At 52.1% G+C, this 24,888-nt stretch overlaps 11 protein-coding genes across 11 annotated transcripts; 4 read left to right on the plus strand and 7 right to left on the minus strand.

Annotated features, from left to right (window-relative positions):
- The first annotated feature begins 6 nt into the window (after positions 1 to 6).
- Positions 7 to 1,353, plus strand: VC83_03726 (uncharacterized protein). Its single transcript, XM_024467369.1, has 2 exons — positions 7 to 204; positions 287 to 1,353. Exons 1-2 carry the CDS (start codon positions 24 to 26, stop codon positions 1,132 to 1,134), a joined length of 1,029 nt encoding a protein of 342 aa, XP_024324718.1. The 5' UTR covers positions 7 to 23; the 3' UTR covers positions 1,135 to 1,353.
- On the minus strand, positions 1,354 to 3,088 carry VC83_03727 (uncharacterized protein). The gene is made up of 2 exons (XM_024467370.1): positions 2,640 to 3,088; positions 1,354 to 2,593 (listed from the first exon to the last, which is right to left on the minus strand). The coding sequence occupies exons 1-2, from the start codon at positions 2,652 to 2,654 to the stop codon at positions 2,009 to 2,011; spliced, it is 600 nt and encodes a 199-aa protein (XP_024324923.1). The 5' UTR covers positions 2,655 to 3,088; the 3' UTR covers positions 1,354 to 2,008.
- A 301-nt stretch (positions 3,089 to 3,389) lies between these two features.
- On the minus strand, positions 3,390 to 5,604 carry VC83_03728 (uncharacterized protein). The gene is made up of 2 exons (XM_024467371.1): positions 4,620 to 5,604; positions 3,390 to 4,530 (listed from the first exon to the last, which is right to left on the minus strand). The coding sequence occupies exons 1-2, from the start codon at positions 5,098 to 5,100 to the stop codon at positions 3,803 to 3,805; spliced, it is 1,209 nt and encodes a 402-aa protein (XP_024324917.1). The 5' UTR covers positions 5,101 to 5,604; the 3' UTR covers positions 3,390 to 3,802.
- A 205-nt stretch (positions 5,605 to 5,809) lies between these two features.
- Positions 5,810 to 6,560, plus strand: QCR7 (Cytochrome b-c1 complex subunit 7). The gene is made up of 4 exons (XM_024467372.1): positions 5,810 to 5,996; positions 6,074 to 6,182; positions 6,243 to 6,296; positions 6,353 to 6,560. Exons 1-4 carry the CDS (start codon positions 5,881 to 5,883, stop codon positions 6,443 to 6,445), a joined length of 372 nt encoding a protein of 123 aa, XP_024324916.1. The 5' UTR covers positions 5,810 to 5,880; the 3' UTR covers positions 6,446 to 6,560.
- A 280-nt stretch (positions 6,561 to 6,840) lies between these two features.
- Positions 6,841 to 9,200, minus strand: VC83_03730 (uncharacterized protein). The gene is made up of 4 exons (XM_024467373.1): positions 8,678 to 9,200; positions 7,821 to 8,596; positions 7,625 to 7,762; positions 6,841 to 7,568 (listed from the first exon to the last, which is right to left on the minus strand). Exons 1-4 carry the CDS (start codon positions 8,851 to 8,853, stop codon positions 7,426 to 7,428), a joined length of 1,233 nt encoding a protein of 410 aa, XP_024325138.1. The 5' UTR covers positions 8,854 to 9,200; the 3' UTR covers positions 6,841 to 7,425.
- A 1,158-nt stretch (positions 9,201 to 10,358) lies between these two features.
- Positions 10,359 to 12,954, plus strand: VC83_03731 (uncharacterized protein). Its single transcript, XM_024467374.1, has 4 exons — positions 10,359 to 10,991; positions 11,216 to 11,285; positions 11,374 to 12,229; positions 12,286 to 12,954. Exons 2-4 carry the CDS (start codon positions 11,231 to 11,233, stop codon positions 12,569 to 12,571), a joined length of 1,197 nt encoding a protein of 398 aa, XP_024325139.1. The 5' UTR covers positions 10,359 to 10,991; positions 11,216 to 11,230; the 3' UTR covers positions 12,572 to 12,954.
- A 2,626-nt stretch (positions 12,955 to 15,580) lies between these two features.
- VC83_03732 (uncharacterized protein) lies at positions 15,581 to 17,142 on the minus strand. The gene is made up of 2 exons (XM_024467375.1): positions 16,780 to 17,142; positions 15,581 to 16,731 (listed from the first exon to the last, which is right to left on the minus strand). The coding sequence occupies exons 1-2, from the start codon at positions 17,076 to 17,078 to the stop codon at positions 16,677 to 16,679; spliced, it is 354 nt and encodes a 117-aa protein (XP_024325136.1). The 5' UTR covers positions 17,079 to 17,142; the 3' UTR covers positions 15,581 to 16,676.
- Positions 17,143 to 18,987: 1,845 nt separating this feature from the next.
- On the plus strand, positions 18,988 to 21,065 carry VC83_03733 (uncharacterized protein; the record flags this gene model as incomplete). Its single annotated transcript, XM_024467376.1, has 4 exons — positions 18,988 to 19,918; positions 19,971 to 20,342; positions 20,392 to 20,535; positions 20,586 to 21,065. Exons 1-4 carry the CDS (start codon positions 19,295 to 19,297, stop codon positions 21,063 to 21,065), a joined length of 1,620 nt encoding a protein of 539 aa, XP_024325137.1. The 5' UTR covers positions 18,988 to 19,294.
- A 44-nt stretch (positions 21,066 to 21,109) lies between these two features.
- VC83_03734 (uncharacterized protein) lies at positions 21,110 to 22,286 on the minus strand. Its single transcript, XM_024467377.1, has 3 exons — positions 22,092 to 22,286; positions 21,980 to 22,024; positions 21,110 to 21,932 (listed from the first exon to the last, which is right to left on the minus strand). Exons 2-3 carry the CDS (start codon positions 21,984 to 21,986, stop codon positions 21,460 to 21,462), a joined length of 480 nt encoding a protein of 159 aa, XP_024325142.1. The 5' UTR covers positions 21,987 to 22,024; positions 22,092 to 22,286; the 3' UTR covers positions 21,110 to 21,459.
- Positions 22,287 to 22,952, minus strand: VC83_03735 (uncharacterized protein). The gene is made up of 3 exons (XM_024467378.1): positions 22,866 to 22,952; positions 22,749 to 22,798; positions 22,287 to 22,698 (listed from the first exon to the last, which is right to left on the minus strand). The coding sequence occupies exons 1-3, from the start codon at positions 22,896 to 22,898 to the stop codon at positions 22,440 to 22,442; spliced, it is 342 nt and encodes a 113-aa protein (XP_024325143.1). The 5' UTR covers positions 22,899 to 22,952; the 3' UTR covers positions 22,287 to 22,439.
- A 242-nt stretch (positions 22,953 to 23,194) lies between these two features.
- VC83_03736 (uncharacterized protein) lies at positions 23,195 to 24,057 on the minus strand (the record flags this gene model as incomplete). The annotated part of the gene is made up of 3 exons (XM_024467379.1): positions 23,195 to 23,536; positions 23,587 to 23,768; positions 23,853 to 24,057. 3 exons carry the CDS (start codon positions 24,055 to 24,057, stop codon positions 23,195 to 23,197), a joined length of 729 nt encoding a protein of 242 aa, XP_024325140.1.
- Between the last annotated feature and the right edge of the window lie 831 nt (positions 24,058 to 24,888).

A 24,888-nucleotide genomic window follows, 5' to 3' on the forward strand; every position in this document is an offset into this window, starting at 1 on the left:
ATTCGACTTTATTCTAATTAATCATGTCGAATCCGAACACGCCCGCCGCCCCTCGAGGCGGGCTGTCGCTCTACGCAAATCTACTCGATCCCTCATCCTCATCCAACACGGCTGCCATCATATCCCGCGCGCCTGTCGCATTCAACACGGACAGTGGCGCCGCAGACGACGAAGCTTCAGCGAAGAAGCAACAGATCAATGCTGGTAGATATTGAACACCCCTCTAGGCATTCTAGCTTGTAGACCTTCAGAATTGCTCACGTTTGGTTGCTTTGCGAACGAATAGCCGCACTACGATTTCAGCCAACTAAGCGTCCGCAATTATCATCGCAGAAGGGAAAGCCAAAACCCGGATTCCCAAGGCCCTCTGCACCTGTCGATCCGGATTCCAACAAGCAGACTGCTGGCAGTACTGCCCCTCCGTCTAGACCCCCCGCGAAGAGCACATTGGCCGACTGGGCTGTGGCGGGGGAAGACGAAGATGTGAATGGATTCTATGGTGGCGGAGAGAAGCGACAACGCGGGGGACGCAAACGCCGGAAGAAGAACCGCGAGGAATACGCTGTTGCGCAGGACTGGGATGATATATACGACCCCTCACGGCCGAGTAGTTACGATGAATACAGACACAGCGATGAGCAGATCCGGGAGGTGATGGAGTGGAAGGATAGGCTTTATGCCCATCGGAAGAGTAGGAACTACTATAGTGATATTGAGAGTGATGAGGAACCTGCACGCCCAAGCATCAGCAGTAAGTATTCCTGTATTCAGTCGTGGATAGTCACTAATTGCGTACAGACCAATTCGCCCCTCCCCCGTCCTTTGCACCACCCCCGTCCTTCGCGCCTCCATCGAGTTACGCACCTCCCCCTCCACCACCAGACGGCGCACCCGAGTCAGCTCCAGGGAGATCATCACCCGCCTACTCCCCTCCACCACCACCGGAACCCCTCCCAGCAGCCGTCATATCCCGGGCCCCAGTCCGCTACAACCTCCCCCCCGCCCCCTCCGAAATCCCCGCCTCAGAAGCCGAACTCGCCCTTGCCCTCGGCGAAGGCGCCGACGAAGAGGAATCTTCTGGCGACCAGCCACGCTCGAGCCGCCCCGGCCAAGCCGGCTTCGCGCAAAGGTTAATGTCCAAGTACGGCTGGTCCAAGGGCAGTGGTCTTGGCGCCGATGAATCGGGGATCGTGAACGCGCTACACGTGCAAGTTCAGAAGCGGAAGAAGAAACCTGATTCCGAGGGCGGCGGGTTTGTGGATCCACAGGCTATCGGGAAGATAGTAGGGGGCAAGCGTAAGGCGGCTGCTGGGGAAGAGGGGGGGGGTTCGGCGCGATGTCCGAGGTGGTGGTGTTGGAGGGGATGGTGGATGGTATGGATTTAGACTCCGAAGTGGAGGGGGCGGGGGATGGAGGGATCATGCAAGAAATTGGGGAGGAGTGTGGAGAGAAGTATGGGAATGTGGAGAGGGTGTTTATTCACCGCCGAGAGGGGTGGAGGGGGACTGTGTTTGTAAAGTTTACGAGCCAGTTGAGTGGGTTGAGGGCGGTGAATGCGTTGGAGGGGAGGATGTTTAATGGGAATACTATAAGTGCGAGGTTTTACGACCCGGAGAAGTTTGAGGAGGGCATTTACGAATAGGTTATTCCATGTTTAGTCTAAGTAGTGGTTGTTTAGGCTGCTAAACCCAACAGCTTCTTACGCTGCTTAAGCCACTGTGATACCTTCTTCTAACACACCTGCCATGTGGACGCTAACCAAGTCTTTGGAGCTGCCACACTTAGTGGATGCTCATGGGGAAATTCAAAGGCTTTCGGATTGCCCTTCCATATTCATCTATCATGGCCGGAAGTATGGACCTTGTAGTGGTCGACTGAGGAGACATTCATGAATAGCACGGAGTAGCGAAGCCATTCTCCCCAGACAGTTATTTACAATTACGTGCTTATTATCCCCCTCGCGCTCTACAATTTCGCAGAGAGAAGCCGTTTCTAACGATTCACCAACTTAATTATGACGACCACTTGCGGAGGCCGAAGAGATTGGCATATTCTTAATATTGCACATGAGCTTGATGATGTTTCTTGTAAAATTCCTCCGGTCCCTCTCAGTTGGGTTGAAGTCGTCGGTCGAGACGTTCCCACCCATATTATACAGCACAAACCGAGCCATTGGATCGAGTAAATCGTTAATATTGAAATGGGACTCCTCAGAGGTAGGATCCCTCTGGTCATTAGGACGAGCCTCTTCTATCCTAAGTAGGCGTGCTTCCAGTTGTGCTTGATGTTCGGCGCGAGTTTGTTCACCAATCAAGGATTGGTGTCCCCATCTATCTCTGAGCATCTGGACGATTTCGTCTAAAGAAGGAACGAGCCTCGCGGTGTCCGTGACACGGTTACCCCCACGGATCCAAAGCCCCACTTGTTCTGCTTGAAGTAACCGTCCTAACATGCGTTGCTGAGTAGTGGCATAGTAGACTGCCATGAGAGAAGACGTTAGGATAAGTACAAAAGCTCCTCGAGCAACCCAATGGGTCTGGCTTAACGAATCTAATGATAATCCCGTAATAGCAATTTGGGCTACAATAGCTGCCTAATCGATGTCAGTGAAGTCCCAAGGGGTTAATGGATAGACAAACAGCTACTGAAATCATAGTGCATTCATCAAGGATCGATTTTTTGAAAGTCGTCGCATCCTCTTCTTTGAGTTGGCCCAGAACCTGGGCTTCTATTCGCCATGTAGCGCGGCTTCCAAAGAGAAAAAGGAATATGCTAGAAGGCCCGTATAACGTAAATAGATGAAGGATCGAATAGCAGACCTGGCGAGTAAATCAACGGTATCAAGCGTGAAGCTTGAGGAAAGGATCAAAGCTGAAAGTATATCGGCCATCCCGAGGTTTCATGGAAGTCGTTAACCGGTAGTTAGAATTACTATGAGTCGGGAGACTTCTAAGTATCGGAGGGACTGGAGGAACGGAAGCTGAAATATTATGCCCTGTCGCGGCGGCTATCGACAAAGTAGCTAAGCCAATCATTCCCTCCTGCACACTGCAATAGAACACGCCTTTCTCTCATGGAGTTTCAGCTCTAGCGTTATTTCTCTATAAAAAAATTATAAGTTTTGCTAGACGCTTAGGAGTCGCTGTCTTAGGCGCACTTCCGAGTACGACACCTCACCAAGCCACGCCCCTGTACGCTCGAGTATAGAACCCCTATAAACGTACGCTCCTCTAAGAACCAACAATCTACTTACATAGTAGCGTCGTGCCAAAAGGAATAGTTTGAATAGCACTCTCTCTTTAAGAGAGTCTCTTACTCATCTCACTATTTCCACACAAACAAATCACATGTTAAAGCCATCTATAACTTTAGAATTTGATTTTTTTTAACTTGTTGTCAAAACTTTTTATATATACAAACTTGTTCCCCTTAGCACATCACACACACACACAGATAATTTACCCCGCCCCAGCAGCAGCAGCAGCAGCAGCAGGCAAAACCAAAAGCGCTGCTGCTGCCGCTGCTGATATTTGTATCTCCACTCTCCGCATCTCGCTTCAAGCAGGAATCGACCAACAAATCCGCTGAGCCACCCCGTCCACCCGCTACATGCGAACTCATATGCTCTGAGTATCAACGCCAAAACGCTTTCCATCCATAGTCTGCCCAAAATAGGCCCTTCCCCGCCACGCCGTATGTGTATTGAATCTTCCCCATATCACCCCAAGATATCTACATGTGTCCCATCCATCCATCCTTCCCAGTACTGTTAAATCGCAGATCCTATCCTGCGGCCAAAAGTTCATATCGCCGATTTCCGCTGCGCCTCAGAGCGCGTCTTCACGAGGTAATTCATCACATACTCGTATGTTAACATCGTCGTCGTAGCAGCAGGGACAGCACGCATCATATTCGTGCCCATCCCCGCGTAAAACGCGCGCCACCCCTCTTCTCGCAGGATTGTCTTGGCGGTCGTCACGATGCCCTTGTAGCGGGGTAAAGCATTCTTCGCCACCGCAGCGTTCGACGGGCCCTCCGCAGTTAGGGGTTTGAAGGGTGCGTATTCGGTTGACGGGCCAGGTGCGAGTTTCCGCTGCGTCTGCAGCCTCGTCCGGATTACCTCATGCGGGTAGGTAGCGGAGCTAGCCATGATCTTGCTGAGGACGCTGGCGGAGAGGATGCCGATCCACTGGGACTTCTTCTCGCCGTCGTGGTGGACGCCCATTCCCTGGCCGGTGAATTTCTTCTTTAGGAACTCGTAGGCCGGGAACTGGACGGCGACGTGGGTGAGGCCGAGGAGGGCGGGGGTGAGGCCCGAGTAGAAGGAGAGGATGCCTTCGGTCTTGTACATCTTCCAGAAGGCGTCGAAGGTGTTGTTGTAGTGCCAGGGGGGGCGCGAGTCGTGGGATGATGAGGTCGCGCTCACCTGTGACATGAGGCGGGTCTTGACGACCCAGATGGGGTTTGTGCAGAGCGTTGAGCACGAACCCGCGATAATCGAGGACCAAAAATTAGTTACGAACTCTGAACCTATTTGCGACGGTTAGCTCGGATCCCCGCGGAACGACAAGAACACCCCCCGCCCCTCCCCCCCCAAAAAAACGAAAACCTGCACATACTATCTGTAGTCGAAATATACGTCTTCGCCTTCCCATACACCGTAAACCACACCGCCCAAGTCGGCAAATACCCCAAAATAATCGGCCCCAACCCTCTATACAACCCCCTTATTCCCTCCTCCGTCAGAATCACCTTCCCCGTCCCTAACATCCCATTATACACCGCCGCCTTCTGCGGGACCTTGAGCCTCGCCTGCGCCGCCCGGAACCCGCCCTGCGCTTGCAGTTTCGTCTTGATCACATCGAGCGGACACGTCACGATGCCGGACATGAAGCCGCCCGTCGCGCCCGCAAACGCATGGAACGCCGAGTCCGAGCGGTCCGTGATGAAGCGGTCCCACGCCGTGGCGGGGACACGGTCATCGTCGGCGGCGTCCCGGCGGGATGGCGTGGAGGCGCGGGGGAAGTGCTCGGGCAGCGGAGAGACGAAGGACTCGTGGGACCCGATCGGTGTCGGCGTGCTGCTGCGGTCGTGAGGCATGGTGGTGGATGAGGCAGCGGGGTGCGGCGCTGCGGGTGGAACGCGAGAGGCTGCTGGAGGAGATGGGCAGCTGGGCCTCGTCGTGGGCGAGGAGCGGTGGTTGGAGGAGGATGCCCTGTCTCGTGCCTCGGTGTGCGGGGAAGACTCCCACGCAGCACGCCTGTGACACGGAGATTAATGGTTGTCGCAGGCCATTGACGTGGGGAGCTGGATTGGGTATTTGGTTATGTTGGTATGCGGAGAGGGGGAGTTGGTCCCTTTTTGGTTGATAGGTGACGATATCAAAAATGTTGGGGGTGAGTGAGAGAGAGGGCTTTGTATGGTCGTTTCGGTGAAGCTGTCTCTCCGAGTTCCGTCGCTTGGTCTTGGTAGTTTGATGGGCGTGAAAATACCTTGTGTAGGTAGGAACCAAGTAATTTAGGAAACAAGTAGAAAACAAGTAGGAAACAAGTAGGAAACAAGTAGGAAACAAGTAGGAAACAAGTAGGAAACAAGTAGGAAACAGTCATGGATAAGGACGATTATCGGAGAATAACGGACGCCGATTGGCTACACCCACCAATTCTCGACTCCGTGGTATTACCGTAGTACATAACCCAAGTCCCCCCCATCCACAACCAAAGAAAATCCACGCTTACCCATATTAAGCCTAGATCCAAAATCCATCCCGAACCTTTCTTTCGCCTGTGTCATTGCCAATCCACGACGACGACGACGACGAAGACTGACGACGAGATCCCCCCCCACAGCGAAAGAACATCATTGACGACGACTGCCATCATGTCTCAACCATCCCTCGCGCCCTACGTGCTCAAGCGCCCCTTCCTCCAGCGCTTCCTCACCCCCTTCGCCAACTGGTACGCCAATGCCGCCGGCTACAGAAAGCTCGGGTTGAGGTAAGGTCCTCCCCAACCCCAATTGTCCCCGCCGGATGTCGTGGAGGGAGCATAAAATCTAACAGTCTGTGTTACAGAGCCGATGACCTCATCCCAGAGGAGTCCGACGTCGTTCTCCAGGCCATCAAGCGCCTCCCGCCCAAGGAGTCCTACGATCGCGTCTTCCGCCTCCGCCGCGCCTTCCAGGTACGCATACTCGCTGACCACACTTCAGTCGACGTAGGATATACTAACACCCCGCTGCAGTGCTCGCTCTCTCACCAGCTGTTGCCAAAGGAGCAGCAGACTCCCCCCGAGGAGGTACTTATGCGCCACCCCCCAACCGGGACGAAGAGGAGAAGGCTGACACATAACAGGATACCCCATACCTCTCGCCCATCATCCGCGAGATCGAGGCCGAGCTGAAGGAGCGCAATGATTTGGATTCGCTGGCTGTGAAGCGTCGTTAAGTGTGAGGAGAGGAGGGGTGTGTGTATAAAGGAATAGAGGGAGGGGGGAAATAGTGGATGTTTTGGATGGGGAGAGCCTGGCTTTGTGGGGGCCAGTGTTGTATTGTATCGGGTTGATCAGAGAGATTTGAAGCTATAGATGAATCAAACGATGTCGTTACAGAATGGATGCGGTGGTTTGGGGGGGGGGTGTGACTGGTTTGTGATGTTTGTAAGGTGTGTTGTCCGCCTCACATGACGCATTGATATTTGGGATCACGTCCTACGACCGAACAGTTGCCTTGTAAGAATGCCGGCCTTCAATGGAAATATAATATTTTTGTTACATCTCGACGACGATGCTTACGAATTCCAGCAATCTCATTGGCTTTAACCGCCAAGGAGACATTACCGATATTGTCTACAAATGCCACAAATGAGGCTCCAAATATTACCCTTCCAATTATCTCACATTCTCTCATCAGCATTCTCGTAATAAACATATCTACAGAGAACGAGCGCCGAGTAGAACCACCCGGCAAGTCTGTACAGGCTATGACCTCCCCACATCCCTAACGACAACACGCAGCAACAGCCACGCCGTCAACCTAGCATACCCGAGAAAGTGAGAGGAAAAAGACAGGCCTCGCGCTCTACCCCTCTAAAACAGCGCATCATCCATGAGGCCCTCCCGTCTCGTCCGTCAAACTGTTATACAAGCCAGCCAAGTAGAATGGCGACTTGAGTCCCCCATTCACATCCCATCCTCATCCTCATCCTCGAGCCCCATCTGGTACGGTAGACATTCCTTCGCCCCTGTCCACTTCCAGTAAAATCCACCAGCCAGCCAGAGCGTCAAGGCAATCGCCCAATCCGCCCATCAATATCATTCTTCATTCTTCATACAAACAGTTTTTTCCCCTATTCTGTACAAAAAAACCACCCATTATTCCGCCGCCGTCCCGGATTAAAATAAAATAAAAGAAGAAGAAAAAAAGGTATTAGCGCGGCTTCTCGTCCGTGTCGATGTGCCAGACGACGTAGTTGGGGAGGCCGACGACTTCGTATTTCGCGCGCTTGGCCATCTTTGCGAAGCCCTCCGTCTCGGCCTGGTTCTCGAAGGCGTAGCAGGGGAAGTTGATGCCTAGGGGGGAGTTAGGCCTCGTGCTTCTTGCCAAGTCTAAAGGGGAGGGGACGTACCAGACTTGTGGACGTCGGCTTTGACGACAATGTTGACGCCTCCAATGCCGTCGAGCTGCCACTCGACGTCCTTGTCTTCGCGATAGTCGCCTTCTGTCGTCATATACCGCCTGCCGGTATCATAATGTTCCTTGTAACCTGTCCCTACCATCAGCCTCATACCGCACACATAAGAAAGGACACCTCTCAAGCCTACCTTCCACAAGAATATCATCCTTCGCCAACTTCGCCGCCAGCTTCCTCCCCTTATCCGTCTCAATCCACGAATTATAATCAAACCTGCCCTCCACATCCACCATCTTCCCATCCACCTCCTTATACCGATGAAACCAGATATTCGGCACAATCACATCCTTATCATGCGCAATCAGGTCCTCCAAGACCTCCGGCGCGCTCTCCGCGATATCCGCGTCCCGCCAGTACACCCACGAGTGCTCCGGCTTCATCGTCGCATACAGCAGGTAGTTGCGCGCCCGCGCCATCGACTTCCGCCGCGGCGCCTGCGCCTTGAACCCGTGCCGGTTGTCGACGTCCATGCCCACGATCCCAGCGGCGCCGAAGTCCTTCTCGATGATCGTCACGCTGTTGAAAGATACGCTGTCCTGGCGCTTCTGGATGCGCTCGAGCTCGGCGGAGAGAACGGCGAGGGTGTCATCTGTGGAGTCGCCGACGAGGAAGCCCAGGTCGATGAGGTGGTGCGGGTAGGTGAGTTGGGAGATGAGGTCGAAGTATTTGCTGAGGTAGCGGGAGGCGTCGCGGAGGGGGGTGAGGAGGAGGACGCGCTCGCCGTTGGAGGCCGCGGTGGGGGTGGAGGTGAAGGTGTTCATGTCGATGCGTTGGATGCTGGATGAGTTGACAACGATGGGGGCGTGGTGGTTAAACAGCACCGGCGTCTGGAGATTGCGTGTCCACTCGCTGTACTCATTCGCCGACATATGCATGGGCGACTTGGACGGTCCCCAGCAGTAAAACCTATTCCCATATCATCAGCAAATATCCATATTTTTTTTTTCTCAAAAGGGGTCATAGTTGAAAGATTGCGCCATAACTTACCTCTGCATATCCGCCGCCGAAGCTCGAATACTCCTCCATGTCAAAAGCACAACCCCAAACAGCGCCACTCCAAGCAGAAACCTCGTCCTCGTAACGAAAACCCACACCGCGCGCGAGGGCGGGAAGCGGGAGCGCGCCGACTTCCACGTCGTCGCGCCGCCTTTAGGGAGGAGCATGGGATTGGAGAGCGGGTCGCCCGCGGCGAAACGAAGCAAGGGGGTGTCGTGGCTGAACGAGGGGTCCTTTTGATGCAAGGGGTGGGGTGTTTGTACGCCACGAGGGGCAGGCGTGTGATATCAAGAGTTGGAGTAACGACCGTTGGGGGGATTGGGAAATGAATTGATGACGAACTTTCTTGTGTGCTGTGCTGGGCGAGGCTGTCGTCACCCTTGAAGGAATGATGCCAAGCGCTCGATTTGATGAATTAATCCGAGACGAGGCTACTGTAGGGTGGGTGGCCTCGAGCTGGAGCTGGTGCAGCAGAAGAAGTACGTATTTCGTGGTATCGGTGGTGGTATCGGTGGTGGTATCGGTGGTGGTATCGGTGGTCGTATCGGTGGTGGTATCGGTGGTCGTATCGGTCATAAGCGAGAGGATGATAAAGCCATCTGAGAGATTTCTCTCGAGCTTCCAGATGAACAGTCTAGCGAATATATCTAATAAGTATGTAATGTATAGAACCACCGTTCGTCCAACGTTGTACAATACAGAAACAAATCTTCAACAACAACTGCTACTGTTGACCCGTCGCGCCTGCCACGTTTTTCTCAACAGGGTTCATTTCAAATCAGGCCCTTTCGTGTACTACATACTCGAGTACTCGCTCACGCAATCACGTGAACCCATCTCCCCACGTCACGTCGTCCTCAAGGTAATCACCCATGGCATCCCTCGCCGGCCATATCTCGAAGCTCAAAGCTAAGGGAAGATGGAAGTGGAAATACGGAGTTACATGTCTGATAAACCCTTTATAAATACCACATCCAGAAAGCATGTCAGGCATAACCACATAACACCTCAAAGGTCCGTATGTAGTTCCCAAAGTAGACCCCCCGAATGGGAGATGGGGTTTGATGGGATGGGGTGATGGGGGATGGGGTTGATGGGATGGGGTTGATGGGATGGGGTTGATGGGATGGGGTTGATGGGATGGGGTTGATGGGATGGGGTTGATGGGATGGGGTTGATGGGATGGGGTGATGGGAGATGGGAGATGGGGTGATGGTGATGGGAGATGGGGTGATGGTGGCGTCCTTGGATGACATCAGAGGCGATGCAGGCGTTTGTGTTTATTTTTATGTACCGAGTACGGGAGTATGCACTAGACAGACGACGTTAGCTGCGGGCACCATGGTGAGACCGTCCCCATCCATCTTGTTTCGCTATGGAGTCGAGTCGGCTTTGGTTGCGGATGCTTTTGGGGACAGGGGGGATGTACTGGCTGTGTACGGAGTAGTGTACACCTGAGTAGTGAGGTACGAGCACATGACTGGACGACGAGCACATGACTGGACGACGACGCTCGGCAGGGGTATGATTGTGGATATGACTGGACGACGTGGATGATTGTGGATGATTGTGGATGACTGTGGATGACTGGACGATGTGGATGATGACTGGATGATGACTGACGAAGCTTGTTTCTATTGTGTACGGTGTACGGTGTACGGTGTACGTATAATTCCGATAGTCCTGTACAACAGGTTTTTCCCCATTGTGTCCGTCTCCTGCTACTTGGTACTGTACCTCATCCTACCTCCATCGGTACCTGACTACACACCCCACCCGCTGCCAATTTCCTCGTACCTGAACCACCTTGTTGTGGTGTCTTGCTATGTCTTTGAGCCCTACCATTCCCAGTCCGTCGCTCTTTCCCTCCTGAGCCCTACCATTCCCAGTCCGTTAGTGCCTGTCCCTGTCTCCTTCTCCTCTCCCTTCTCCTCTCCCTTCTCCTCTCCCTACTCCTCTCCCTACTCCTCTCCCTTCTCCTCTCCCTTCTCCTCTCCCTCCCTTCTCTTCCTCTCCCTCTCCTTCTCTCCTTCCTTCCTTCCTTCCTTCCCTCCAAGCCAAATATTCCATCTGCAGCGACTTCGTCCGTCCTGCCACTTCCCTTTTTGATTGTGAGACTTGTTCACACGACATTCGTTTAACTACATATCGTCTTCAACTCTTCCTTCCAACAACTTCAATTCTTGGATCCGCCTTCTTCCAATTCACTCCATCCCGAGTTCATTTTCTTCGCTGTTGTACCCCACACACAGCCCATATACTTCCCCTAACGGATAGACAGAAGTAATCAACTTTCCATCAAAAGGTATTATTCCAGAACCTCCAGATCGAACTCGCAGATACCATCATCATCATCATCATAATCATCGTCGTCGTCATCATCATCATCATCATCGACATCAACATCAACATCACCTCGCGTCGCTGCCATCCTCTGAATCAATTCGTCGACGCGCCATCGCAGTCCCGTCCCTATCCGCAAAACACAATTTGACACATCAATTGACCACACAACTGACACTTCCTCAGTATCCTTCCTTCACAATGCTCGCCAACTACTTGGTGCCGGCCCTCGCGGTCCTCGGCATGGTCTCTGCCGGTGAGTTTTTCTCTACAATAACTAAAGGGGCAGAATCTTCGGGTTCTGCCACCGGTCAAAACAATTTACTGATTGAACCTCTCTACAGCTCCCACAAACCCCGTCTGCAAGCAAACACTGGTGACCATCAGCAGCCAGTCCGATGCTGATGCCCTCAGCGGCTGCACGACCTTCACCGGTAACATCGAGATCTCCGCCAAGGTCCCATCCGGAAGCATTGGTCTCAACGGCATCCAACAGATCAACGGTGACTTGATTGCCAACAACGCCGTCAAGCTGACTGCCCTTTCCGCCACCTCGCTCGGCTCCGTCAGCGGAACCATCAAGTTCACCAGCTTGACCACCATGTCCAGCCTCGAGTTCCCATCGCTGTCCCAGGTCGGCGCCATCTCGTGGACGACCCTCAATGCTCTCCAGTCGCTCACCTTCACCACTGGTGTCACCAAGGCCAAGTCCGTCTTCATCACTGATACTGCTCTTACCACCCTCGACGGTATCAACCTTGCCACCGTCGACAGCTTCGAGATCACCAACAACGCCTACCTCCGCAAGATCGACACCCAGGTTGGCAACATCTCCCAGGCGCTCATCATCAACAACAACGGCCCCAACTTGGAGCTTACCTTCCCCAACCTGATCTGGGCCTTCAACATGACCGTCCGCAACGTTTCCAGCATCAGCATTCCTTCCCTGACGGTTGTCAACTCCACCTTTGGTGTCTACGGATCCTACATGCAGTCGGTTATTGCCCCCAACTTGACCAAGGTCGGAGGTGACGTTGCTTTCGTTGCCGACTCTTCGTTGACCAACATCTCCATGCCTCTTCTCCAGACCATCGGAGGTGGTCTCTTGATCGCCAACAACAGCAAGCTTCTGGACATCACCGGATTCAACTCCCTCAAGAGCACTGCTGGTGCCATCAGCATCTCCGGAAACTTCACCAAGTATGTCCTTGCGGCCTCCTAATAACGTAAATGAACAATGCTGACAATTTCCACAGGGCTGCCTTCCCCGCCCTCGCCGATGTCCAGGGTACGTTCAACGCCCAGACCTCGGCCAAGTTCTCCTGCAACGACTTCAACAAGCTCCACGATGCCCAGGTCGTCAAGGGTGACGTCTTCTGCCAGGCCCAGAGCGACAACGTCCAGGACAAGCCCACCGGCTCCACCAGCGGCCAGACCGACTCCGGAAGCAGCGACACCAAGAAGGATGCCGCTGCTGGCCTCAAGGTCTCGAGCGTCTTCGTTGTCGGCATGGCCGTTATTGGTGGTCTTCTCGCATTGTAAATGTAGCTATTTTTTTCGCGAGAGAGAGAGAGAAGGATATGAGTTGTTGAGTCGAGGATGGCGTTTTGTCGTCGTTTTTTTTTGTTATTAGTAGTGCAGTCGAGCTAGACAAGGACATAATATGTTACGACCTCTTCGTTGTGGGACCTTCTTGAAGTGTTGTGAGAGGGGTGGGGTGGGACAGCGAAACTCGGGATTTGAGGCCGAGAACTATCTGTCTTTACTTGCCATGCCTTTAGGACTCGTTGCTGGGGAGGATCTATCATTTTTCTGTGCATGCTTGACTTGACATTCGCTCTGCTCTGATGGTTGACGAGATGGGTGCATGATTGTGTTGTGGCATCTTTCTCTGTATTGTGGTTTTTGTTGACGGGCTGGGTGGGTAATGGGAGAGGAGGGGTTATCATGGGGGTGAGGGCGTGAGGGAGGAAGTGAGGAGAGGGGAGAGCGGGGGGGTTGCGTAGGTTGAGTCGAGGGAATTGCATGATAATTCCTGTATGCTTTTTTTTATTGTAAACTTTTGACTTGGTTGATTGATAAGGAGGGGTTAAGAGGCGCCGGTGTGTGTGCGAGCATGTGTATATGTGTGTGTATGTACAAAGTTATGGTAATGTTAAATACCCAGCTCATCGCCTGCGAATCCGCTGTTCTGTCCCCGTACTTTTCAGAAAATACCCCAACCAGAGCCAGCATGGAGCCCCAAACTTGATGGTCCTGGAGTACGTGCTAGTGTTTATAACTGGCACCAGCATCAGATTCGGCGAGGCGCATCCGTAACCGCTATTGAGGTGCCGTGCTGTGCTGAGCGGGGGGATGGTTGCCGTCGTCAGGTTCCTATCAGCGATATGCAGTCTTGTCGTCAGGGCCTTGGTGCCATCTAGTTTCCTCGGCGTATTCCCATCTATCCCTCGATGGCCAAGCGGGGCAGCACTCCTCTGGCAGCATCCTGGTTGCGTAGAAATGTAAGAATATTTTTTGCCCGCGAGTGCTTTGTTGGCTATGATAATCCTTGGGTGAGTTGGAATGGGACGTCGGGGGTAGTAGGCGGGGGGAAACTATGATGTGGTGTGGTGTATGTCCTCTTCTACGTCGACATTGTGGACTCTGTGGACTGTGTGGAGGTCTGTGTTGGGGCGTGGGCTGGGGATGGCTGGGTTTGAGGATTTTGATATCGCGGTGTTAAGGCTCGGGGTGGGGTGGCTGGGGTGGGGGGGTTGATCTGGAAACCGGTTTCGTTCCTCTAAGAGCCTAGAGCGCGGTGGTGTAGGGCGGATGGTGTTTTGATAGAGGTCTTGGGGGAGGGGGGGGGAGGGTGGGCAGAGCTTGTGAGAATGGGCAGAGGTGATACATAGCCAGTTGTCTGACTCCTGTGTCGTCCCTTTGATATCTAATATAGTATTATAATACTGTACCACTTTGGACTCACTTTCATACCCATCCGTTTACCAACTACTTTCTAGCAGACGACGTGCAAAACACCAGAGAAAGTCGACCTCACTACTACAATACCATGCTATCAATCTGATTATCTGTACCAGCATCAAACTCCGTGAGGCGCATAACTAATCGCAGGGACTCGCCTCTTCTAATGAGGTGCTGGGTGAGGCTATATTCGAGGAGGCAAAAGGTCGCCTAGAGCAGTTCATCGCACAGTTGCCTCTATAAGGCGGTGGTGGCAGCTACGTTGTTGCGGTTGATCTGAAAGCGGGACTATCTTCATTGTTGGTGTAGGATGAATGAATGGTCAGTGGATCGAGGTGACGGGTGATATTAAATAGAGGGCGCAGAGGTGATACCGGCATGGTCGGCGCTGCCTGTTGAGAGCGGGTGGAATGCTGGGTTTGTGGAAAGTAGGATGGAGGGTTTAATAGCTGATGTAGCTATTAGGAAGGTAGTGGGGAGGATGGAGACGCCGTATCATGTGAATAACAGCAAGTGTATATGCACAGTACCAACCTTTCCTTTCCATGACAGTAGTAAATCCCAGTCGCAGACCCCCATTATGCCCCCCTTGAATCGACTTATAACCCGCATAACGACCACCTCGACCCCTTACCGTGCCATACCTTGATAGTTTCCTGCCCGATTTCGAGGACGAGATACGTGTCCCCGATGATAATAAGAACGGAAGAGGACGTGCAGATAATGATGCCGAGGCTATGGAGGCTGGTGCGTGTGTAGTGGGGGGAGAAGAGGTGGAAGGGGAGGGGGAGTTGTTGGGGCAGTGGCGAGGGTGCTGGGAGGGTGTTGGTTGGTTGCTGGGGCGCTTGCTGGAGCTGATTAAGGGGGTGAGGGCGGCGGCAATGGTAACGGAGGAGGGGGGAGGGGGTGGGTTTGTGCTTGAGCTGTTTTTGGCTTTGGATTTGAACACATGTCCAGGGGAATAATGGAGGGGGAGTGTGTGTGTTCGTATGGGATAAGTACGAGGTACTCTTTCTTGGTGGCCGTGATCGAGGGTGCCACTGGTGGTTGATGAGCTGATAAGATGTGAGAACCGGGGGTTCAGGTGACCGCTGCCATGACTGTTGGAGTGCAGTTGATTTGACCTGGATAATTGCAAGATGAATAGAATAGATGACACCTGATTTCCCGGCTTTCCCGGTTATACATACTGAAATGTGCGAGAGGGAAGACACATGAGAGGGTGCTGGTTCTAGGAATGCAAGACCTCTGGCTCTCCGGTTGTTCTGGACTCACCTAGTCCCTTGGGTTTTTCTCCTTCCCCTCCTCGCATGGGATGACTAGAACTCTATTAAGTCGGCTATCCACTCTGTATCCACTTCATCTCCATTTCCTCATGCTACTAACAACGCAGTAGTGCTTATTCCCAGCAACCAGCTTGAGATGTATTAGCTGACAATGTTAAACTCAACTCTACGTCTGTGATAACCAAAACATACTCACGAAGCCAATAAAATCACTCAACAGTCATATCACTTGCAAACAACTTTGATAGCTGATATGGAATTGCAGCTGTTGTTCTAAAATACTACCAATTTTGGCCAAGTACGCCTTGGCCCCAGCCGTCGAACTGTCGTGTAATCCCCCAATTGTTCTGGAACAACAAGACAAGACGCCATGTTGCGGCAACCACTCACTTAGCCGTCTTAGCACACCACACCATATACGCCACATACACCACCCCTCATTCAATGTTCCTGTCTCTAAAGGAATTTTGGCTAAATACCCGTTGCCAACACTACCGTCGTCGAATCGAATGATGGGGTTGAGTCGGACTTATTGAACAGGGTCTAATTTCGACGGGTTGTTGGTGTCAAAACACACTCATACCCTTCACCTGAGTCCACAACTCTGCCAATCACTTCCCATGTCCGCCGTTGAACTTCTCAAAACAGACCTGGGTAAATGCGTCTAGGCAGAGTAGTGTCCAATTATTGAAGCTTGATTTGGTATGCACGGCTTCTTGGTATGATTGATGGCTAAATCCTCGGGAAAAGGCAGATGTTCCATCACTCCCGGGTGGCGCTTTTGAGCTGTGCATACAGGTTGGCTTGCTCAGTCGGCTGCTGCCGCCACCAAATTATCACAACTTAGCAGAGCCAGCGGTGAGATTTTCATGCCAACCATGTGATTACACAAACGTGGTTCGATATCCTAACTCACGGCCCGGCTGAAAGATGCCTAGCTTCCGAAGAACATGAGAAGTAGCAAATATAGAGAGCCAGAGTCAAGGCACTTCACAGGGTAAATACTGCACCCCGGCACCTTAGCCATTCCCCGGACATATATGGGCATGCATCGCCTCGATTTGGGGGAGACCGGATTATCGAAGTTGGTTCTTCCCTCTAGTTAGGCCTTGAATTCGACAGCTACTAGCTCCCTTACCAGTGCTCCAAATTTATACCCCAATTGCTCTATTTTGCTCATCAGTATGGTGAAAGCTCCAGAAATCGGCGCCAAAGCCGCGGAGGACAAGGCCCAGGTTGCCCAGGCAGAGGCACCGGACTTTGAGAAGGTCTATTGGAGGTCAGAGCCTCACTTGAGGAAGCTCTATTCCCTTGGTTTTGTCTTGATGATTGCCTCTGCTACCAGTGGTTACGATGGGTATGCCTCCCTAATCCACGCCACTCTCAAAAGGAGCTCCTCAGAAATCCTCAAGCTTAACAACCTCATACGCAGGCTCTTCATACGGATGCGCACTACCTTAATTAGCTCCTCCCCTACTCACCCTCAGTTCACAAACTCACCTCTTCAACGCCCCAACCGCCCGTCTAACCACCTCCTCCCCCTGACACAGCGCCTCGACCCTCACCTCCTCCACCTCCTCGAGCTTCCCCACACTCCCAATAGCAGGTTTCGCTGCATCCCCAGGACGGAACTGGCCTGTGCCGAGGGTGGTCCAGCAGACTTCGGTGTAAGATCCCGGACCAGGGTAGCGGCCGGCGCCGGCTGCGAAGATGGCGGTTTTGCAGGCGGAGAGGGAGGAGGGGGGAACGAAGAAGATTAGTTTGTAGCGGGTTAGGGTGGTGGCGGTGGTGCTAGCCATGGTGGTGGTTTGGTGTTGGATTGGTAGAAGTTGGTGTGAGGTGGTGGATAGAGTTGGTGTGAAGTCGTGGAGGGAAGTGGTAGGAAAAAGTACTATATGTAAGTCGGCTTACAGCCTAGCTCCTGAGAAGTGATTGACGGGAGCGCTAATGCGGGAGAGCTAAATGACCCACAACCCACTCCCTATACGGCGACTCCTCGTCCTTCAGCTTCATTATTCAGCCTCGTCGCGTAAGAGTGCTCCGCCCACTAAAAAGGGATCCTACGCTAAGTGATGGTGGCGATGTTAATCGGACCTCATTTCTAGTGTTCCAGCGGTTCCCAGGTCATTCTCGGGCAAGCAAATACCCCTATACGATGCTGAGGACGGTGCTACAGGTACTTCTTACGAAAAGGGCTCATATAACGCTCCCAACATGGCGTCCGTTTAACTGCAAACTCTTGACCAACAAGGCTCCTCATTAGCTGTATTAAGCTCAGTTTCCCCATCTACAGACAGGCGGTCTACGAGGACAGCGGAGACCTCTTTACCTAGAACTTCGGTATATTCGCCTAGATCATCACTACAGCAGCAGCAGCAGCAGCAATATCGACTTTCACAAGAGCGAAGACGACTTTGCTCTCAATCATTCGTAGAAGATGCTCGTGAAGCGATACAACAGTAGAGGCTCACGAAGTGCCACAACAATTGCCAACACAAGCGCAACAGGAACCGCAAGGAAACGAGAATGACATCCTGCCATCTCTGTGGTCTAAAATTGTTGAAAGGCTCCTCATTGTGGCAGTTCTTGCGTTCATTCTTGGGCTTAGGGGTATGGTCCGCTGCAAAGGACTACCAGGACTGGTGCAAGAGTGAACAGGTAGGCTCCTGTATCTGGCATTATAGGGGATGAAGCTGACAAGAGCATCGCCTAGAGCATTAGTCATACCCTCACCGATGCCTGCACACTTATCATAGATCGGCCATTACCCCCACCTCCTGGACTGAACCAGGTGTTTTAAGGGCATTAGACGGCGAGATGGTGAGAGTGTTGACGCTTCCGCTTGGAGCCACCTGACAGATAAGGAGTTGAAAGCATTTTACTCGGTGATGCTCTTTAGCTTTAGCATGCTAGCGATAGGGTTTAAAGGCAAAGACGTCGAATTAATTGCCTGCTCAGTTTCTATGGGTTATCTCATAGAAGAAGCATAGTTTACGGTGCCTTTAAGGAGCATATTTCTCATCATATACTTTATATGGGAGCCGTCGTTCACATTTCACTTAGGGTATGTATTTCTCTTGATGGACCAGACCTTTTTTCTAGTGGATGGAGGCGACGAAGAACCACCGTGGATAGGCCTGGCTGTGGTACTTAACACCTGCCGTATCGGATACACGAGTAAAAAATCCAGGGGGTTTCAATATCTCATGTTCTACGTCCGTTCTACTCGCTGGGCTGAGTTGCAAGGACAGGCTCGTGGCTATGTACTGTACCAATTTTCGACAGGCATACAGCGGGTAATACAACATTTCTTTCTATATCGATATTAAAATACATAAAATGGTTCCGGCCTTTAGTCGATTTGGTGGGCTCCAGCTAGACTTGGGAGTCGAACACCACACCGAGATGAGAATTGTAGCCACGAGAAACATGGCATCCAAGATACTACAAGACGATATTACATACACTCTTTCTTTTCCTTAACTCGGCTTGTATTGCCACCGCTGTAGATGACGAACAAGTCCAAGCTTGCAACTTCATTATTGCTTCATTACCAGCCTCCCCAAAGCATTATTTGATTGTATCAGGTTCAAAAGCACTTGGGAGCATGCATTAATTGATATTGTGGCCGTATGGTGAGGCGCTTCGCATTATGGGGTTTGCGTATGTGCATGGCTTGATGCATGCAGTGCGGGAGGAGACACAGGTGCAGGTTATAATGAATGATTATATGTTGACGAGAGCTCCGATTGAGCTCTTTATTCTAGCCTTTACTTAATAATTTGTTTGCTGTTTCGATCTGTCCGTTTGTTTGCCCCCTATCGGTCTGCTTGTATGTTCAGGGTTAGATAGGAGGCGAACCCTTTGTTCCTATCTTCCTTATAAGAAATCGAATATCCCTTAGCCCTGTAAATAAAACAACAAACACAAAACGTCTACCTTTTTTTACAACACAGATTACTAGTAATGATCTGAACCATTTTGAACTTCTCCCTAGCCAACACTTTCTGTCACTATGAAAGGTGACAATACCGCCTCCCCTGGGAACAGCCCATCGAGCTCATCGTCAAGCTCATCGAGCTCAAGTACATGGTCAAAAGTCCCAGAACAAACCCCAGAAGATGCTCGTCTGTTTGACTATCATCTCGACCTTTTGAGGCCCGGCTCTGCCCAGCGAGGATTTCAGGATGTCACGACGACACCGGTATTTTCCATGCCTGTTCTCAAGCAAGCCGTAGCCGAAGCTATTGCCGCCGGGGATTCCTCACCAGCATTTCCACAATACGGTCTACTTGCTGGCATGGCTGAAGGCGCACCAAATGAGTCAAAATCCAAAGAGGGAGACAGGTCATCCATCCATGATCCTCGAGTCTTCTTCAATGTTGCTGCTCCATCGAGCACTTTCATCTGTGGCTCTCAGGGTTCCGGCAAGAGCCACACGCTCTCATGCTTGCTGGAGAATTGCTTGATTCCGTCTGATGCCAACAAGCTTCCCCGCCCCCTTACTGGCCTTGTTTTTCATTATGACACCTTCATCTCAGACGGGGGTGGATCCCCTTGCGAGGCGGCCTACCTATCTTCGGATCCGAATATAAAAGTGAAGGTCTTATGCTCGCCGACAAACTATCGCACGATCAAAGTAAGTTCACTGACGTCTTCTACCCATTTTGATTTCCCACTGACCTTTGCAGCGAACATACCATGCCTTCAGCAACATTACAGTTGAGCCGCTGCGAATCAGCGAAGAGAATCTCAACACAAAGCGCATGCTCGATTTGATGGCTGTGAGCCGCGGCGACGGGCCAATGCCTCTGTATTTGCACGCCGTCTACCGCATCCTGCGAGAGATGCGAATCGAGCAACAGGAGATGGGAACGGGCTTTAGCTACGCCACGTTCAAGGACCGCGTTGCGAAAACAGAAATGACTCCAGCTCAACTCAGTCCACTCACACAGCGACTTGATACTCTTCAGAGTTTCATGCCGAATACCGAGACTGGAGTCTTTATCCAACAGCGAAAGGGCAAGTCGATGAGACAGTATGGAAATGACTGGACCTCCAAGGTATGTGGGTGCGTTGTGATATTTGATCTCTACCTTCTAACAGTTATAGCCCGGTTCTCTTACTATCGTCGATCTTTCATGCCCCTGCGTCACACCGGAGGGGGCTTGCTCACTGTTCAACATCTGCCTGAGTATTTTCCTCGACCAGGACACGGCGGGTCGCCGGGTGATTGCCTTGGATGAGGCACACAAGGTAAGCAATAATATTCGAGGCAAAATCCCTGTTCTAACCCTCAGCTTTAGTTCATGAATGAGTCGGCCGAGGCCCAGACCCTCACGGCGACGCTGCTCACCATAATCCGATTGCAACGCCACCTCGGCGCCCGAATCATTATTAGCACGCAAGAGCCCACCATCTCACCGGAGCTCCTTGACCTTTGCTCGGTTACCATTGTTCACCGCTTCACGTCCCCTGAATGGATGAAAAGTCTCAAAGCGCACCTAGCAGCAGCGGCGTCCGACATTACTGATCCGGAGCCCGATGCGGGCGATCGAGACACAGAGTCGATCCCAGGGGCAAAGGTCCAGACGGCGAGCATGATCTTCAAGAAGATCGTTGGTCTTGAAGTTGGAGAGGCACTTTTGTTCTCGCCCAGCGCAATGGTTGGTGTCGATGTGGCGAGCGGAAGTGGCAGGTATGCAAGGCTCGGGGCGGGGTTTCTGAAGGTCAGGGTGAGGAGTAGGTTGACGACCGATGGGGGCAAGAGTATTTTGGCCGCATAGAGAAACCGTGATAAGGTGTTGGATTATTGAGATAAACAGCTACTATAGCGTATGAATGAAGTCAGCCGTCCTCTTCAGAGTCTATTCATCAACCGTCTGTTAAGTTCCTCTGCAAACCCACAACTCTCTATGCTCTCCTTATCAACCTTGTGATTATCGCACCAGCATTTATTGTTCCCACGTTGATACTCATGGGTAACTAGCGGACTACGTTCAATTCTCTCCACAGAGAACTGCACGTCGACAGCGTCCAGCTTCAATTTCGAGAAAACTCGTAGCGGCACTTGCGTACAAATCCACTTGACAAAATCCGCAAGACAAAACGGACACTTGCATACATATACTCTTCGCCACCAGTGCTCTGTGTTATTCATCATTATTTCCCACCCGTGATTTACGGATCTGGCAAAAGAGAACTCGCAGTCGTCTGAAAAAGGAGGTATGAACTTGTTGCGGCCAGTTGTAGGTCTAACGATAGCGACCGGACCATCGACGGCTTGATAAAAGTCTCTGGTGACTGGAACATGAATGCGGACAGGCAAAACACGTTGTCAAACGCGAGGCATAGGTTTGCGTAGAAATTGGGACGGGCTTCGGCGTAGATTTGGCGGTTTGTGAGCAGCCAGATGAGTGGATTGGCAGTTAGTTTGGCTTTCGAAGAGCGGGGTTTGCGTTTCTTGTTGGTGGGTGGCAGAGGGGGAATAGCAAAGCTAAATCTGGCAACTTGCTCTAGTGGACCAAATGTGAGGGAATCTGCGCATACGAGAATTGGCCCCGAACAAATGGCAACGGCTTCCCAGATCATGCATCGTACTTCTGGAGGGAGGGTGAGTAATGAGGGCCGTTGAGAGATTGTTCCGTCGGCGCCTAACGCGAATTAGAACCCGGAGAAGAATATCTATGGAGCTTACTACCTTCCATTGCTTAAATAGGTGTTCCTGCGGGAAGCTATAGAAATTCTTGTTGGTCATTGAGATGGCAATCTCGAGTAATAATGAAAATAGGAGATATGGAGATAATACATACCACGCTATACGCTGTAACCGAACCGGACTTTCTGATTATAGCTGCAAAGATTTCTCATCATCTTGATTGTGCAGTTTCCCGTCTTCATTTTATGTCTGCCTGTTGATAATGGATGCGGTTGTCAGTCGTACACCCTGACCACGTCAAGCCTCGAGTGTAGGAATGGCCAAGAGACTCGGCCTTCTTACAAAAACAGCGTATTCGAAATATGTATGTATCTAATAACAAGACCCTTTTTAGATGACTTCCCAATATTACATACCTGACTCATGTATGCACACCCAGACGCCAGACCCTCAATATGAATACACCGCCGCCGCCGCCGCCGCCGCCCCCACCGTCACCCACCTACTCCTTCCTCACCCTACTACTCTTCGCCGCCTCTCTAACCCTATCCTCCTCCTCAGACCTCACAACTTTCTCCCCCTCCGCCCCCTCCCTCGCCGCCTTCTCCCCAAGCAGCTGCTTCACAGTACTCTTCGACTCCGGCGCCGCCAGCGCCCCATGCCTCCGCAGTGACTCATTGCGCCAGCTAATCTGTCCCCCGTCTGCCTCGCGGTGCATCTGCGCATTGCGCTTCGCTGCTGTGATGGATGTGCGCGCGTATCTGCCCCTTGTTAGCCGGCACGCGATAGGAGTGTGGGGGTGGCGGCATACACGAAGAGGAGAGTGGCCATGCAGAATGCCGCGAGGGGCGTGGCTATCGTCTAGCGGGTAGAGTTAGCAGGCGGCGCCTATGCGTGTTTAAAGAGTCTGGAGAGGGCAATTGCATACCCGAGCATTGAGATTGTATTTACGTCCTCCCATAGTTGCGGTGATGATGGGTCGTGTGTAGACGAGGCTGAGGGTTTCACGACGGGCTGTTGTTTTGCTTCGGGAGCTACCCCAAAGTACCAAGCTAGTTTCCCCAGATCTCGGCAATCGGGATTTGGCATCTTGGACGACAATCGTAGGGATGTGACTCAAGACGCGATCTCATGAATCACTCGGTGAAGGTTCTGCCGAGAGGATTGGTATTTATAAGTATGTGCATTTCGCATAATTCATTAATGCTACCGCTATAAACAAGAAACTACAAACGCTGCTATATAAACTACCCCCCTTCATGGCTCACTCTCCGCTACATATGGAGTCTCCACTGGCCTCTCAGCCTGAGGGATGCGCGCCAAATGCCTCCTCACTACGCCGCCACGCTTGTGGCTGAACTCGGCTTGCTCGATGCCGGAGTGGACGGCCTTGAGGCCGTGGAGGCGCTGCTTGATGGCGGGCGAGAGGCGGTTGTAGGCCTCGACTTGGTTGACGAAGGCGGTGTCGCCGCCGGTCTCGGGGGTGTCGAAGACGTAGAGGAAGGTGGTTCCGGGGGGTTGCGCCTCGTAGGAGACATTGCGGCCGGCGAAGAAGTTGTCCAGCTCACCTTTGCTGCCGACGCGGTGGACGAGGTGGATCTAGGGGTAGCCCTCTGGGGCGCCGGAGGTGGGGGGATGTGGTAGCGGACGAAGTAGCTGCCGAAGTTGAGGGCGTCTTTGATGGGGAGATCGGCAAAGTCCTGGTCACGGAATGCGACGACCTTGCGCTGGGCGACGAGGGCGAGTTGGTCCTTGCCGGCGGCGGAGAGCTGGCTGAGTTGCACGCCGCTGACTTCGGAGCCGGTTGCGGGGGCCAGCTTGGTGTATTTTGCTACCCTCGACAAGGAGATCCTTGAAGGTTGGGTCGGTGCCAACACCGTGATCTACGTGCTCGAATGGCTCGAGCGGCGCGTACTTCTGGTCATAGTAGTAAACCGGAAGGTAGTGTGGGTTTTTTGCTGTGGTAGTTCCTCCCTCTTCGTCGATTTGCCTGCGGACTCTTCGGGCTGGAGCATCTGCCGATGTCTCTGTTGAGCCTCTGGTACTGCGACTACTGGTGCTTGCTTGGTGACGACTGGAGCGACCTGCTCTTGTTGGATTTCTGCGACGGAAGGAGCCATTTTGAAAGAGTATTGTTTTTTTACTTTGACGTGTTTGCGGCATTGAACTGTTGTGTCACGACTGAAACTACCCCATCAACCTCGTGGGCGACGGTTTTATATAACCGCCATTCATGATATTTCACTTGATGATTTTGTCGGCCATCACGGCGTCTGCAAGCACCGCGAAGTCTTTCGCAAGTTCATCATATTTCGACCATTCTTTGCACAATCCGTGGACGGGATGGTGAGATTGGAGAAGATACCGACGGCGTAGTCGGGCAATCTACTAGCGATCCGTGGGTTCGATTTCAAAGAGCGGCTCAAGAGCGATGGTGCGTTTCGACGACGTGTTTCGAACAGAATCACGGCGAAAGTTGTCACGGATTCACTGATGAAAGCAGGGACATCGTGGATCACGTCGTCGATTACGAGCTCGATTTGACCAGGAAACGTATCCACGAGAAAACACCATCGCGGTGGTAGGCGTCGAAAGTTACCGTCGCCGATAATTTAGTGTATTTCGCACATCTTCCAAGTTACAGATAAGAGGAGTAAGTCGCATCTTTCCATATGGTCTCAGTTTGCTACAGATGACGTTATTTGAGCTGCTTATCCATCCAACTGCATCGTGGAATAAAGTAGTGAATTGCTGGAGTAAATTCCTACAGTAACGTCTTCGGCAATCGGCAATTGCACCATCATGAGAGTTCATGTACGGCAGTTATGTCCGCCTATATCCCCAGCTAGGCAATTCAACTACTCCATTTATTATTATTCTTTATTTGATTATCATACGGCAATGATACTGTAGTCCCCAGACATTAAATAGACCCCGAGTTATGCGACCAT

Source organism: Pseudogymnoascus destructans (assembly GCF_001641265.1).
Source record: "Pseudogymnoascus destructans isolate 20631-21 unplaced genomic scaffold scaffold_8, whole genome shotgun sequence".
NCBI lineage: Eukaryota > Fungi > Ascomycota > Leotiomycetes > Thelebolales > Thelebolaceae > Pseudogymnoascus > Pseudogymnoascus destructans.